The sequence below is a fragment of the Platalea leucorodia genome (genome assembly GCF_965183815.1).
Source record: "Platalea leucorodia genome assembly, chromosome: 1".
NCBI lineage: Eukaryota > Metazoa > Chordata > Aves > Pelecaniformes > Threskiornithidae > Platalea > Platalea leucorodia.
The window spans coordinates 1357514-1373816 of NC_138823.1; the positions used below are offsets into that span (position 1 = coordinate 1357514).

General features: G+C 56.9%; 4 protein-coding genes across 4 annotated transcripts; all 4 read left to right on the forward strand.

The window, feature by feature from the left end:
- Positions 1 to 2104: 2104 nt before the first annotated feature.
- On the forward strand, positions 2105 to 2422 carry LOC309587600 (feather keratin-like; the record flags this gene model as incomplete). The annotated part of the gene is made up of 1 exon (XM_082305902.1): positions 2105 to 2422. The coding sequence occupies one exon, from the start codon at positions 2105 to 2107 to the stop codon at positions 2420 to 2422; it is 318 nt and encodes a 105-aa protein (XP_082162028.1).
- A 3585-nt stretch (positions 2423 to 6007) lies between these two features.
- Positions 6008 to 6319, forward strand: LOC309587618 (feather keratin-like; the record flags this gene model as incomplete). Its single annotated transcript, XM_082305925.1, has 1 exon — positions 6008 to 6319. One exon carries the CDS (start codon positions 6008 to 6010, stop codon positions 6317 to 6319), a length of 312 nt encoding a protein of 103 aa, XP_082162051.1.
- Positions 6320 to 11278: 4959 nt separating this feature from the next.
- Positions 11279 to 11590, forward strand: LOC309587611 (feather keratin-like; the record flags this gene model as incomplete). Its single annotated transcript, XM_082305914.1, has 1 exon — positions 11279 to 11590. The coding sequence occupies one exon, from the start codon at positions 11279 to 11281 to the stop codon at positions 11588 to 11590; it is 312 nt and encodes a 103-aa protein (XP_082162040.1).
- Positions 11591 to 15985: 4395 nt separating this feature from the next.
- On the forward strand, positions 15986 to 16303 carry LOC309586766 (feather keratin-like; the record flags this gene model as incomplete). The annotated part of the gene is made up of 1 exon (XM_082304217.1): positions 15986 to 16303. One exon carries the CDS (start codon positions 15986 to 15988, stop codon positions 16301 to 16303), a length of 318 nt encoding a protein of 105 aa, XP_082160343.1.

Genomic DNA, 16303 nt, shown 5'->3' on the forward strand with positions numbered 1-16303 from the left:
CTAACTCTTCCCCAGCATGACTCTCCGGTACTGCCAGGAAAGAGAATCACAGAAGCATTTAGTTAGGCAGCATCATCTGGAGAGCGGGTGCTTCGACCGCCCTACTCAAGCAGGGACAGCCAGAGCAGGTTGTCTGGGACCATGGCCAGTCGGGTTTTCAGTATCTCCCAGGATGGAGACTCCACCACCTCTTCCACTCTTTGAAAAAGCTTTGCCTTCCTTGCCCATGCAATTCCATCGCTTTTCACTTGTGCCCGTGGCCGCTTGGCCTGCCACCGATCACGAGCCTCTGGGCCCAGCCCTTCAGCCACTTTGCAGTCCACCTCACTGGCCACTTATGCAACCCATACTTTCTCGGCTTCTCTAGGAGCGTGGAATGGGAGACAGTGACAAAGGCTTCATTCAAGTAGAGCTCAACAAAAGCCACTGCTCTCCCCTCGTCCGACATCCAGTTGCTTACACCCAGAAGACACGGAGGTAGGTCAAGCATGCACTGCACCATGACCTTTCCAAGCTAATGGAGAGTGGCCTACCAAGGACATCAGACAGCTCCATCAGCATTCATGGATGCAATCTGTCAGGCCCCATGGACTTATGTACAGCCAGTCGCAAACCACTCCTTCCTACCTCCCTTCATCTTCCTCAGAAACAAGCACTGCCCGCCTGACAAACAGCCTGTAAAACACTCCCCTCGGCTCACTTGTCCCTAAGCACCACATCTACACGTCTTTCAGATACCTCCCGGGATGGGGACTGATGCTTGATAACTGGTCCTGTGCTTGATAACCCTTTCTGTTAAGAAATTGTTCCTAATGCCCACTCCAAATCTCCCCTGGCACATCTTGAGGCCCTTTCCTCTTCTCCTATCACGAGGGATGACAGGCCGACACACACCTCGTTACATCCTCCTCTCAGGTGACTGTAGACAGCAATAAGGTCTCCCCTCAGCCTTCTTTTTCTGCAAACCAAACAACCCCAGGTCCCTCAACTGCTCCTCAGACGTCTTCTTCTCTAGATCCTTCACCAGCTGCCTTGCTCTTCATTGGATGCATCACACCACAGCACAAGCAACGCATCAAGCCAGAGCCCAGGCTGCACACATGCCGGCCACAGTTAAGGGGAGCGCTACGGAGGGGCCAACACAAGCCAATACATCACAGGGCTTGCAAACTCTGAGCCCAGGCTACCTACTCTCGCAAGCAGCCCTCCTCTGCCTGCCTGCACTGCAACCCCCAGGGACGGCACCACGGGGGCACAAGCCCAAACACGCAGCCTCCTTTCTCCCACCTACAACCTTACAAGCAAGAGGAGAACCAAGACACCCACAGAGCACACCCAGCGGGAAAGGCCAGGCCTAAAAACGGGCTTAGCAACCTGGCAGCAAGGCAAGGACTGACCCCATGTGATGGAAGGGGCAGCCCCTCACGCCTGGGACACCTCCAAAGCCAAGACCAGTCTGCCAGGGCTGCGAGGAAATGGGGCCCCCTCTTCACAACGCACCCGTGAACCACACCAGTGCCACACAATGACCTCACTGACGACACCCCACCTCTCCTAGGCTTTGCCCGCGTCTGCCAAATGCCCTGACACGCACCTTCCATGCAAATCCTCCCAAATACCTACTCTCACTTCAAAGCTGCCGCCAGGGTCAGATGGACACGGCCTCAAGAGGAGGACATGAAAAGGGAGCGTTGCGGGAAGGAAAACACACCCCACCTCATTACTTACATGGCTCTGGCATGCAACAGCTGCTTGCTGCAAAATGCTGTCATGCGCAAAGGCTGTCCTGCCCCTCGCACACCACCATAAAAGCCAGCCCAGCGCCTCTCTCCCTCACACACTTCTCCTGACGCCTTCTCCTCCGTGCTCAACAAGGTGAGCCTCAACCCCCTTCCCCTCCTTCTCCTGACCCACCTGGCCCCTCTCTTCCACCACGCTCTGACCCCAGCCTCAGCAGCGCTGACGCCTCCCCACCCCCACGCTCCCCACAGCCCCACACCAGGCCTCCCCGCTCCCTCGCCCTCCTGCAACACCGCCCCTCGCACCCCCACGCCCCACCGCCTGCTCAACACCCTCTCTTCCAGGGCCCCTCCACACCACACCCATGGCCTGCTACGACAGCTGCCGCCCCTGCGGACCCACCCCGCTGGCTAACAGCTGCAACGAGCCCTGTGTCAGGCAGTGCGAGGACTCCCGCGTCGTCATCCAGCCTCCCGCCGTGCTGGTCACCCTGCCAGGACCCATCCTCAGCTCCTTCCCCCAGAGCACCGCCGTCGGATCCTCCGCATCGGCTGCCGTGGGCAACGTCCTCAGCTCCCAGGGAGTACCTGTCTCCGGGGGCTTTGGCCTTGGCTACGGCTACGGCTCTGGCTTTGGAGGCCTGGGCTGCTTCAGCGGCGCAAGAGGCTGCTACCCCTGCTAAGGGCCCTCCCCACCACCCCTGACAACAACCACCCACACCCTGGAAGCCATGGCATGGATTGAGGATGCACCTCCAGGCCAGTGCTGGCACGTGGCCTCACCAAACATGGCTCCTCTTCTCAAGGCATAAAGCAAGTACCTTCTCACAAGCCAAAGACCACGGGGGACCTCCAGTGTGCTGCTCCCACCGCAGGGCAGCAAGACCTCGGTGCGCTTGCAAAATCTAGTGCATGCAAGGGGCTTTGGCTGATGCTCGCCCTCACACTGGTTCCCTTCCACTTGCTGCTCCTGCCTTTTCACTCTTTTTTTCCTCTCAATAAAATTCTCCTGCATCCCACCCTGACATGCCTCCTCTTCCTTTCTTCTCCCAACCTCACTCAGCACAAAGCCAGGGCTCAACAGGACAGCGGGGTGGGTCAAAAAGGGGCTACCAGACCTCTCGTCACAAGTATGGCCCCAGCAACACCACCCACTGGCACCCAGAGGGCTTCCAAGCCATCACACAAACCCTTCACTTGCCCAAAGAAAGCCTTGCATACGTTAATGCACTTCTACCCATGCCTCTGATGCAAGCTCCCCATGGCAGCACACACTTGACCAACTCTCTTCCCCAGCACAACTCTCTGCCCATCACAGCAAGCAGAATCACAGCAAACAGAATCAGTGAGTGCGCAAGGAATCTCTGGAGATTGGCTACTTCAACCCAACCTGCTCAAGCAGGGTCAGCTCGAGCAGGCTGTCCACGACCACGGCCAGTCAGGGTTTCAATATATCCACGGATGGAGACTCCAAGACTTCTCTGCACAGACGCTTCCACTCTTTGACCACCCTCACGCTGAAAAAGCCTTGCCTTCCCTTCCAAGGAAATGGCACGTCTTCTCTGCTTTCTCCATCCACCCTTCCCCTGGCCATGGCTACCCATGAGAAGAGCCTGACTCCCCTGGCCTCTTTCCCTCCCATCTGGGATTTACAAACATTGATGACCTCCCCCCTGTGCAGCCTTGGCTCCTGGCTCAAAAACCTCCCAGCTCGCTCAGCTTCTCCTCATAGGAAGGATGCTCCAGTCCCCTCAACATCTTGGTGGCCCTGCACGGCACTAACTCCATAAAGACCATGTCCTTCTTCCACTGGGAAGCCCTCAGCTGGACACAGCACTCCACACGGGGCCTCACCAGCACAGAAGACAGAGCAAGATCACCTCCCCCGACCTGCTGGCAATGCTCGACCCAACGCTGCTGTGGAGATTCTTGGTCTCTTTTGCCACAAGGCTGCATTGCTGCCTCGGAGTCAGCTTATCCTCCACAAGAACCTCAAAGTCAAACAACAGGGGCTCCAGACACCCACAGAGCACACCCAGCGGGAAAGGCCAGGCCTGAGGTCAGGCTTAGTGATCAGGAAGCAAAGCAGCAACGCCCTGGAAGCCATGGCATGGATTGAGGACGCACCTTCCAGCCGTTGCAGGCACGTGCACCTGCCGTGCACAGCTCCTCCTCTCAAGGCCCCAAGCAAGGAGCAGGGAAGGGGCCAGCCCGGGCTGCCTGCAAACATGGCCCGTGTACCTCCTCCTCTTCTCCCTCTTCCTTCTTGGTACTGCCTCGTCTCCTACGCCCACTGCTCTCTGCTGCAACTACGTTTTCACAAGCCAGAGACCACGGGGGACCTCCAGTGTGCTGCTCCCACTGCAGAAAAGGAAGATCTTGAGGCTCTGGCTAGAGCTATCTCACACAAGGGACCACGGCTGATGGTCACCCCACTTGCACCTCAGACCACCTCCCTTCCACTTGCTGCTCCTGCCTTTTCTCTCTTTTTCCTCTCAATAAAGTGCTTCTCCATCCCAGCCTGAAGATGCCTCCACTTCCTTTCTTCTCCCAACGCTCTTCCAGCCTCACTCAGCATCAAGCCAGGGCTCAACAGGCCAGCGGGGTGGGTGGAAAGGGGCTGCAAGACCTCTCCTAGCAAGTATGGCCCCAGCAACAACAACAACACAGACCAGCACATGGGGACATCAAGCCCGTGACACAAGACGAAAACTTACTCAAACAAAGGCTTGGACACACTAATGCGCTTCTGCCCATGTCTCTGACGCCAGATTCCCTTGGCAGCACACACTTAGAAGCATGGATTTATTTAGGTTGGAAAAGACCCTTAAGATCATTGAGTGCAACCATTAACCAACACTGCCAAGTCCACCACAAAACCATGTCCCTGAGCACCACATTACACGTGTTGTAGATACCTCTCAGGATGGGGACACAACCACTTCCTGTTCCAGTGCTTGATAACCCCTTCTGTGAAGAAATTATTTCTAATACCCAATCTAAACCTCCCCTGGCACATCTTGAAGGCCATTTCCTCTTCTATCACTTATTACTAGGGATGAGAGACCGACACCCACCTCCTTACATCCTCCTTTCAGGGGATTGTAGAGAGCGAGAAGGTCATCCTTCAGCCTTCTTTTTCTGCAAATTAAAATCCCCAGTTCCCTCAACCTCTCCACAGATCCTTCACCAGCTGCCCTGCTCTTCTCTGCACAAATTATGCCACAGCCCAGCCTGCAAACGTGCCGACCACAGCTAAGGGGAGCGCTACGGAGGGGCCAACACAAGCCTTTGGGGAGCCTGCCAGGGCTCCCGAACTCTGAACCAGGGCTACCGGGACAACAGCGTGCCCTCAAAAGCAGCCCTCCTCTGCCTGCTTGCACTGCCACCCCCAGGGACGGCACCAAGGGGGCACAAGCCCAAACACGCAGCCTCCTTTCTCCCACCTACAGCCTTACAAGCAAGAGGGGCACCAAGGCAACCACAGAGCAGAGCCAACGGGAAAGGCCAGGCCTAAAATCGGGCTTAGCAACCTGGCAGCAAGGCAAGGACTGACCCAATGCAATGCAAGAAGAAGCCCCTCAAGCCCGGCACAGCTCCAAAGCCCAGACCAGCTCATTAGGGCCACAAGGAAAAGGGGCCCCCTCTTCACTACGCACCTGCAAACCACACCACACCAGTGACAGGGGTGACCTCACTGACGACACCCCACGCGTCCTATCCTTTACACATGTCCTCTGCCCGTCCTGACACGCACCATCAACACCAAGCCTTTGGCCTCTAATGCTCACAGTTCAAAGCTGCCGCCAGGGTCAGTTGGACACGGCCTCAAGAGGAGGACATGAAATTGGACAATTGCGGGAAGGAAAACACACCCCACCTCATTACTTACATGGCTCTGGCATGCAACAGCTGCTTGCTGCAAAATGCTGTCATGCGCAAAGGCTGTCCCGCCCCTCGCACACCAGCATAAAAGCCGGCTCAGCGCCTCTCTCCCTCACACACTTCTCCTGACGCCTTCTCCTCCGTGCTCAACAAGGTGAGCCTCAACCCCCTTCCCCTCCTTCTCCTGACCCACCTGGCCCCTCTCTTCCACCACGCTCTGACCCCAGCCTCAGCAGCGCTGACGCCTCCCCACCCCCACGCTCCCCACAGCCCCACACCAGGCCTCCCCGCTCCCTTGCCCTCCTGCAACACCGCCCCTCGCACCCCCACGCCCCTCCGCCTGCTCAACACCCTCTCTTCCAGGGCCCCTCCACACCACACCCATGGCCTGCTACGACAGCTGCCGCCCCTGCGGACCCACCCCGCTGGCTAACAGCTGCAACGAGCCCTGTGTCAGGCAGTGCGAGGACTCCCGCGTCGTCATCCAGCCTCCCGCCGTGCTGGTCACCCTGCCAGGACCCATCCTCAGCTCCTTCCCCCAGAGCACCGCCGTCGGATCCTCCGCATCGGCTGCCGTGGGCAACGTCCTCAGCTCCCAGGGAGTGCCCGTCTCCGGGGGCTTTGGCCTCGGCTATGGCTCTGGCTTCGGAGGCCTGGGCTGCTTCAGCGGCGCAAGAGGCTGCTACCCCTGCTAAGGGCCCTCACCACCACCCCTGACAACAACCACCCACTCCCTGGAAGCCACGGCATGGATTGAGGACGCACCTCCCGGCCACTGCTGGCACGTGCACCTGCCGTCCATGGCTCCTCCTCTCAAGGCACCAAGCAAGGAAGCAGGGAAGGGGCCAGTCCGGGCTGCCTGCAAACATCGCCCATGTACCTCCTCCTCTTCTCCCTCTTCCTTCCTTCCATCGCCCCTTCTGCTATGCCCACTACTCTCTGCTGCAATCGCTCTCTGACAAGCCAAAGACCACCAGGAACCTCCAGTGGGCTGCTCCCACCGTAGGGAACGAAGATCTCTGTGCTCTCGCAAAATCTACTGCAAGCAGAGGACCTCGGCTGATTGTCGCCCTCCTTGAACCTCAGACCACCTCCCTTCCACTTGCTGCTCCTGCCTTTTCTCTCTTTTTCCTCTCAATAAAGTGCTTCTCCATCCCAACCTGAAGATGCCTCCACTTCCTTTCTTCTCCCAACGCTCTTCCAGCCTCACTCAGCATCAAGCCAGGGCTCAACAGGCCAGCGGGATGGGTGGAAAGGGGCTGCAAGACCTCTCTTAGCAAGTATGGCCCCAGCAACAACAACAACACAGACCGGCACATGGGGACATCGCGCCCGTGACACAAGCCTATCACTTACTCAAACACTTGGACACACTAGTGCACTTCTGCCCATGTCTGTGACGCCAGCTTCCCTTGGCAGTACGCACTTAGAAGCATAGATTTGTTTAGGTTGGAAAAGACCCGTAGAATCATAGAATCATTACGGTTGGAAAGGACCTCCGAGATGATCAAGTCCAACCGTTACCCTAACTGCCAGGTCCACCTCTAAACCATGTCCCTCAGCACCACATTCACAGGTTTTTTTAAACACTCCAGGGACTGTGATTGCACCACTTCCCTGGGCAGCCTGTTCCAATGCCTAACCCCTCTCCCCGTGAAGAAATTTTTCCTAATATCTAATCTAAATCTCCCCTGGCACAACTTGAGCCCATTTCCTCTTGTTCTATCACTTGTTAGCTGGGAAAAGAGACCCACCCCCACCTGGCTCCAGCCTCCTTTCAGGCAGTTGTAGGGAGTGATAGGGTCTCCCCTCAGCCGCCTCTTCGCCAAACTAAACCACCCCAGCTCCCTCAGCTGCTCCTCACCAGACTTGTGCTCCAGACCCTTCACCAGCCTCCTTGCTCTTCTTTCGACACCCTCCAGCACCTCAGTGTCTTTCCTGTAGTCAGGGGACCAACACTCAACACAGGATTTGAGATGCAGCCTCCCCAGTGCCCAGTACAGGGGCACTATCACCTCCCTAGTCCTACTGGCCACACTATTTCTGGTACAAGCCAGGATGCCATTGGCCCTCTTGGCCACCTGGGAACACTGCTGGCTCATAAGCAGCTGGGTATCAACCAGCCTCCCCAGGTCCTTTTCTGCCAGGCAGCTCTCCAGCCACTCTTCCCCAAGCCTGCAGCTTTGCATGGGCTTGTTGTGACCCAAGTGCAGGACGCGGCACTGAGCCTTGTTGAACCTCTTGGTCTTGGCCCATCGATCCAGCCTCTCCAGATCCCTCTGTAGACCCTTTCTGCCCTCCACCAGATCAACACTCCCACCCAACTTGGTGTCATCTGCAAACTTACTGAGGGTGCACTCAATCCCCTCATCCAGATCATCAGTGAAGATATTGAGCAGATCCAGCCCCAGTAATGAGCCCTGGGGAACACCACTCGTGACCGGTTACCAACTGGATTGAACTCCATTCACCACCACTCTCTGGCCTCGCCCATTCAGCCAGTTTTTTACCCAGCGCAGAGTGCACTTCTCCAAGCCGTGAGCAGCCAGCTTCTCCAGGAGAATGCTGTGGGAGACAGTGGCAAAGGCCTTACTAAAGTCCAGGTGGACAACATCCACAGCCTTCCCCTCATCCACCAAGCGGGTCACCCTGTCATAGAAGGAGATCAGGTCGGTCAAGCAGGATCTTCCCTTCATGAACCCATGGTGGCTGAGCTTGATCCCCCGATTGTCCTGCATGTGCTGCGTGATGGCACTCAAGAGGATCTGCTCCATGACCTTCCCCGGCACCGAGGTCAGGCTGACAGGCGCCCATCTGGCTATGGAGCCCATCTGGCTCCATGGACTTGTGGGCATCCAGGTGGAGGAGCAGGTCACTGACTGTTACCTCTTCGATTACTGGGGCTTTGTTCTGCTTCCTATCTCCATCAACCAGCTCAGGGGCCTGAATACCCCGAGGATGACCAGTCGGACTATTAAAGACTGAGGCAAAGAAGGCATTAAGTACCTCAGCCTTCTCCTCATCCTTTGTGGCGATGCTTCCCTCTGCATCCAACAAAGAATGGAGATAGTCCTTGGCCCTCCTTTTGTCGCTGATAGATTTGTAGAAACATTTTTTGTTATCCCTGAGTGCAGTGGCCAGTTTAAGTTCTAGCTGGGCCTTTGCCTTTCTCATTTTCTCCCTGCATAACCTCACAGCATCCCTGTAGTCTTCCTGAGTTGCCTGCCCCTTCTTCCAAAGGTGGCCAGCTCTCCTTTTTTGCCCTGAGTTCCAGACGAAGCTCTCTGTTCAGCCAGGCCGGTCTTCTTCCCTGCCTGCTCATCTTTCGGCACATGGGGACGGCCTGCTCCTGTGCATTTAAGACTTCCTTCTTGAAAAACATCCAGCCTTCCTGGACTTCTTTGCCCTTCAGGACTGCCTCCCAAGGCACTCCCTCAACCAGACTCCTAAGAAGGCCCAAGTCTGCCTTTCTGAAGTCCAGGGGAGTGGTTTTGCTGACCCCCCTCCTTACTTCTCCAACAATCGAAAACTCTATCGTTTCATGGTCGCTGTGCCCAAGACGGACTCCCATCACCACCAGGCCTCCTCTGTTCGTAAACAGCAGGTCCAGCGGGGCACCTCCCATGCTTGGCTCGCTTACCAGATGCGTCAGGAAGTTATCTTCCACGCACTCCAGGAACCTCCTACACTGTTTCCTCTCTGCTGTGTTGTATTTCCAGCAGAGATCTGGTAAGTTGACGTCTCCCACGAGAACCAGGGCTAGCGATCGTGAGACTTCAGCCAGCCGCTTGTAGAATGCTTCATCTGATTCGTCATCTTGGTTGGGTGGTCTACAACAGACTCCCCCCACGATATCTGCCTTGTTGGCCTTCCCACTGGTCTTTACCCATAAGCCCTCAACCTTATCGTTACCTTCATTTGCTAACCTCCAGTCAACAGGGGCCTCCCTGCTTAGCCAGGACTGATGACAAATGATGGAAAGTGGCTTGGTGAGCCCTTCCGCCAGCGCCCTCGGTACCCTTGGGTGGATCCCATTCGCTCCCATAGACCTCTGTGTAGCTAAGCTGTGTAGCAGGTTGCTAACCATTGCCCCTTGCATTATGAGGGCTTCTTTCTGCTCCCCGTTGACCAACTTTCTTGTGCAGCACAGCTCTCTGCCCATCACAGCAAGCAGAATCCCAGCAAACAGAATCAGTGAATGCGCAAGGAACCTCTGGAGATCGGCTACTTCAACCCAACCTGCTCAAGCAGGGTCAGCTCGAGCAGGCTATCCACGACCACGGCCACTCAGGCTGTCAGTATCTCCAAGGATGGAGACTCCAACACCTCTCTGCACAACTGGTTCCGCTGCTTGACCACCCTCACACTGAAAAAGCCTTGCCTTCTCTTCCAAGGAAATGGCTCGTCTTCGCTTTCTCCATCCACCCTTGCCCTGGCCACGGCCACCCACGAGAAGAGCCTGACTCCCCTGGCCTCATTCCGTCGCCTCCAGGATTTAAAAACATTGATGACCTCTCCCCTCTGAGGCCTTGCCTCCTGCCTGAAAAAACCTCCCAGCTCTCTCAGCTTCTCCTCATAGGAAGGACGCTCCAGTCCCCTCAGCGTCTTGGTGGCCCTGCACTGCACTCACTCCACCAAGGCCATGTCCTTCTTCCACTGGGGAGCCCTCAGCTGGACACAGGACTCCACACGGGGCCTCACCAGCACTGAAGACAGAGCAAGATCACCTCCCCTGACCCTGAAGGCAACGCTCCTCCTAGCACCGCCCTGGAGACTCCTGGCCTCTTTTGCCATGAGGATGCGTTGCTGCCTCGGAGTCAGCTTATCCTCCACAAGAACCACAAAGTCAAACAAGAGGGGCATCAGACACCCACAGAGGACACTCAAAAGGAAAGACCAGGCCTAAAAACGGGCTTAGCAACCTGGCAGCAAGGCCAGGACTAACCCAATGCAATGGAAGGGGCAGCCCCACATGACCTCCAAAGCCCAGACCAGCCTGCCAGGGCTGTGAGGAAATAGGGACCCCTCTTCACAACGCACCCGCAAACCACACCACACCACACCAGTGCCACGCGATGACCTCACTGACGACACCCCACCTCTCCTAGGCTTTGCCCGCGTCTGCCAAATGCCCTGACACGCACCTTCCATGCAAAACCTCCCAAATACCTACTCTCACTTCAAAGCTGCCGCCAGGGTCAGATGGACACGGCCTCAAGAGGAGGACATGAAAAGGGAGCGTTGCGGGAAGGAAAACACACCCCACCTCATTACTTACATGGCTCTGGCATGCAACAGCTGCTTGCTGCAAAATGCTGTCATGCGCAAAGGCTGTCCCGCCCCTCGCACACCAGCATAAAAGCCGGCTCAGCACCTCTCTCCCTCACACACTTCTCCTGACGCCTTCTCCTCCGCGCTCAACAAGGTGAGCCTCAGCCCCCTTCCCCTCCTTCTCCTGACCCACCTGGCCCCTCTCTTCCACCACGCTCTGACCCCAGCCTCAGCAGCGCTGACGCCTCCCCACCCCCACGCTCCCCACAGCCCCACACCAGGCCTCCCCGCTCCCTCGCCCTCCTGCAACACCGCCCCTCGCACCCCCACGCCCCTCCGCCTGCTCAACACCCTCTCTTCCAGGGCCCCTCCACACCACACCCATGGCCTGCTACGACAGCTGCCGCCCCTGCGGACCCACCCCGCTGGCTAACAGCTGCAACGAGCCCTGTGTCAGGCAGTGCGAGGACTCCCGCGTCGTCATCCAGCCTCCCGCTGTGCTGGTCACCCTGCCAGGACCCATCCTCAGCTCCTTCCCCCAGAACACCGCCATCGGATCCTCCGCATCGGCTGCCGTGGGCAACGTCCTCAGCTCCCAGGGAGTGCCCGTCTCCGGGGGCTTTGGCCTCGGCTACGGCTACGGCTTTGGAGGCCTGGGCTGCTTCAGCGGCGCAAGAGGCTGCTACCCCTGCTAAGGGCCCTCACCACCACCCCTGACAACAACCACCCACTCCCTGGAAGCCACGGCATGGATTGAGGACGCACCTCCAGGCCATTGCTGGCACGTGGGCTCACCAAGCATGGCTCCTCTTCTCAAGGCATAAAGTAAGTACCTTCTCACAAGCCAAAGACCACGGGGGACCTCCAGCGTGCTGCTCCCACCGCAGGGCAGCAAGACCTCGGTGCGCTTGCAAAATCTAGTGCATGCAAGGATCTTTGGCTGATGCTCGCCCTCACACCGGCTCCCTTCCACTTGCTGCTCCTGCCTTTTCACTCTTTTTTCCTCTCAATAAAATTCTCCTGCATCCCAGCCTGAGACACCTCCTCTTGCACTCTTCGCCCAAGGCTCTTCCAATTTCACCTGGCAGAGAGCCATGCCTCGACTTGCCATCAGGGTGGGTGCAAAAGGGTAAGAAGATTTCTCCTAGGAAGAGGTCACCACCACTACCACTAGCCACACAGACTGGCTCTTGGGGGGCTGCCAGAATGTGACACAAGCCCATGACTGCATCAAACAAAGGCTTTGACATGACAACATTCCCCTTTGCACACCTCCGACCAAGTCTCCCCGTGCCAGCGCACACTCGACTAACTCTTCCCCAGCATGACTCCCCGGTACTGCCAGGAAAGAGAATCACAGAGGCATTTAGTTGGGCAGGAACATCTGGAGAGCGGGTGCTTCAACCCCCCTACTCAAGCAGGGCCAGCTAGAGCAGGTTGTTCAGGACCATGGCCAGTCGGGTTTTCAGTATCTCCCAGGACGGAGCCTCCACCACCTCTTCTGCCCTTTGACCACCCTCACACTGAAAAAGCCTGGCCTTCCTTGCCCGTGGAGTTCCATCTCTTGTCACTTGTGCCCATGGCCTCTTGTCCTGGTAGGAAGCACTACTCAGAAGAACCAGGCTCCCTCGACTTCATTCCCTGCCATCAGGGATTTAGACACATTTACGACAGCCCCCCTGCGCGTTATCGTCTCCTGGCTAAACACTCCCAGCTCTCTCAGCCTCTCCTCATGCGAAGGATGCTCCAGCCCCTTCAGCACCTTGGTGGCCCTGCACTGGTCTCGTTCAACTACGTCCATGGCATTCTCCGTCTGGGGAGCCCAGAACTGCACACAGCACCCAACATGGCACCTCACTCGTGCTGAGGAGACAGGAAGGGTCTCCTCCCCCTACTTGCTGGCAACGCGTTTCCTCATGAGGCCCTGGGGACTTGTGGCCCCATTTGGCAGCAAGGGTGCTTTGCCACCTCATGGTCCATTTGTTCTCCACCAGGACCACAAGGTCCTTTTCTGCTAAGTTGCTTTCTATCCAACTGGCCCCAGCCATTCCGGCTACCGGGGGTGACTCCTCCCCAGAAACAGGGCTTTGCATCTCCTCTTGCTCAACTCCATCAGATTCCTCTGTGTCCGGTGCAAGGAACTCGGGTAGCTCCCTCAGCATTCGTGGGTTCAAAGCATCTTTCCCCATGGACTTATGTACATCCACTTCCACAAACCCATCTTTCGGGGGGGCAGCCGTGAGTCCACTGGCACCTCCAGCACAGCCCAGCGTGCCTCTTGCCGGCCAGGCGCTCCAGCACGCACCAACGCAGAAGCACAGGTACCCTTCCTACCTCACCTCCTCTTCCTCACAAACAAGCACTGCTCGCACAGTGAAGAACCCTCAAGACACTCACCTTCGCTGAATGTGGGCAGGTCTTGGGGGTCTGGGGAGGTCCTTGCGTACAGGAAGCTAGCCAACCTCATTCCAATTTATAAAAAGGGCAGAAGGGAAGACCCAAGAAACTGCAGACCTGTTAGGCTGGCCTCAGTACCTGGAAAAATTATGGAGAAGATCCTACTGGGTGCTGCTGAAAGGAATTTAAAGGACAACGCAATCCCCAGGCACAGACAACGTGGGTTCACTGAGGGAAAGTCCTGCCTGCCTAATTTCCTATCCTTTGACGATAAAGGCACCCGCCTCGTGCATGAACGGGAAGGCTGTGGATACAGTTTTTCTGGATTTCAGGAAGGCTTTTGATCCTGTCCCTCACAGCATCCTTCTGCACAAGTTGTCCAACTGTGAGCTGAGCAGGTACCCGCTGCTCTGGGTGAAGAACTGCCTGAAGGGCAGGGCTCAAAGGGCTGCAGTGAACAGGGCTCCATCTGGCTGGCGACCGGTCACCAGCGGTGTTCCTCAGGCTTCAATCCTGGGGCCAGATCTGTTCGAGATTTGTATCAATGACCTGGATGCAGGAGTTGATTGCACCATTAGCAAGTTTGCTGATGGTACCAAACTGGGAGGTGCCGTTGAGCCTCTTGAGGGACAAGAGGACTTGCAGAGGGATCTAGAGAGATGAGAGCACTGGACAGTGATTGATGGGATGAAATTTAACAGGAACAAATGCCAGATCCTGCACCTAGGACGGAGCAATTCTGGACACGAGCACGGCTTGGGAGAGGAGTGGCTGGAGAGCAGCCCTGCAGAAAGAGATCTGAGGGTGCTTCATGGCACCAGGCTCAACACACGCGCCCTGGCAGCCAAGAGGGCAAACCGCGTTCTGGGGTGCCTGGGACTGTTCACTCAACTCCTGCGCAGATTTTGGCTAACCCAGCTTTGGCTACGGCCTCATGTATGCTGCGAGCAGCGCCATTAGGTCAAAGCGAGAGCACCACTTAGGCAGGACAGTGGCCAGCAAGATGGAAACGGCCGTTCTGCAGCCATTATCACCTGCACGTTGCTGTCTCCTGCAGCCATTCTCTTTTGTCTGGCCGGTTAGTCAAGAGTCTGCTACCGTATGGAACCATGGACCAACCCTCCAATCTGGAAGGTACAAAACCTCAGCTTCCCCAAAAAGCTTTTCAAGCAGATCCAACAGCAGCTGGACTGCTGAGGCGTTCGTGCTTCCCGCTGTGACACAAGGAACGCCCGCACCGTGACGGAGGAGGAAGGAGGAGCACCCTTACCATCGGCTAGGTAATTATATTGTTTTGCTCACAGGTGCACGATGTTAAGAGTTACGGGTTATAAGGTATGAAACCTAATAACTTGAATGGTGAATAAGTGAATTGACGTCATCAACTAGCCTGGGCAAAAGGGATTGTGCCCCAGTTTGTTGAGTTGGTTTACTGTATTTCTTAATGAGCTCAAGAAATACAGCTTAAATCACAAACTACATTGTCCCGTGAATGTGACGGATGCAAACAGACCGTGACAGCAGGAACGAGGTCACGATCAACAGCCTCTACTTTCCCAGACCCTCCCTCTTGATCTTCTTCAAGATACAAGGGCCATGAGCTTTCTTCCAGCCTTCAGGAACTGCCCCAATGCACCATGACCTTTCCAAATGATAATGGAGTGGCCTCCCAAGGACATCAGGCAGCTTCCTCAGCATTCGTGGGTGCAACCTAGGTACATCCAGTCTCAAAACACGCCTCATTACCTCCTTTCATCTGCCTCAGGAACAACAACTGCTTGCCTGAGAAACAGCCTGCGAACACTCAATGTGACTCAATTGGGGGAGGCCTTGCCATTCATCAACCCTTCGGCATGCAGCCACCACCACTCCTTTCTCCCACCTACAACCTTACAAGCAAGAGGGGCACCAAGACACCCACAGAGCACACCCAATGGGGAGAGGCCAGGCCTAAAGACAGGCTTCGCAACCTGGCAGCAAGGCAAGGACTGACCCAATGCTATGGAAGGGGCAGCCCCACATGACCTCCAAAACCCAGACCAGCCTGCCAGGGCTGCGAGGAAATGGGGCCCCCTCTTCACAACGCACCCGCAAACCACACCAGTGCCATGGGATGACCTCACTGACGACACCCCACCTCTCCTAGGCTTTACACATGTCCTCTGCCCGTCCTGACACACACCATCAACACCAAGCATTTGGCCTCTAATACTCTCACTTAAAAGCTGCCGCCAGGGTCAGATGGACACGGCCTCAAGAGGAGGACATGAAAAGGGAGCGTTGCGGGAAGGAAAACACACCCCACCTCATTACTTACATGGCTGTGGCATGCAACAGCTGCTTGCTGCAAAATGCTGTCATGCGCAAAGGCTGTCCCGCCCCTCGCACACCAGCATAAAAGCCGGCTCAGCGCCTCTCTACCTCACACACTTCTCCTCACGCCTTCTCCTCCGTGCTCAACAAGGTGAGCCTCAACCCCCTTCCCCTCCTTCTCCTGACCCACCTGGCCCCTCTCTTCCACCACGCTCTGACCCCAGCCTCAGCAGCGCTGACGCCTCCCCACCCCCATGCTCCCCACAGCCCCACACCAGGTCTCCCCGCTCCCTCGCCCTCCTGCAGCACCGCCCCTCGCACCCCCACGCCCCTCCGCCTGCTCAACACCCTCTCTTCCAGGGCCCCTCCACACCACACCCATGGCCTGCTACGACAGCTGCCGCCCCTGCGGACCCACCCCGCTGGCTAACAGCTGCAACGAGCCCTGTGTCAGGCAGTGCGAGGACTCCCGCGTCGTCATCCAGCCTTCCACCGTCGTGGTCACCCTGCCAGGACCCATCCTCAGCTCCTTCCCCCAGAGCACCGCCGTCGGATCCTCCGCATCGGCTGCCGTGGGCAACGTCCTCAGCTCCCAGGGAGTGCCCGTCTCCGGGGGCTTTGGCCTTGGCCTCGGCTACGGCTACGGCTTTGGAGGCCTGGGCTGCTTCAGCGGCGCAAGAGGCTGCTACCCCTGCTAA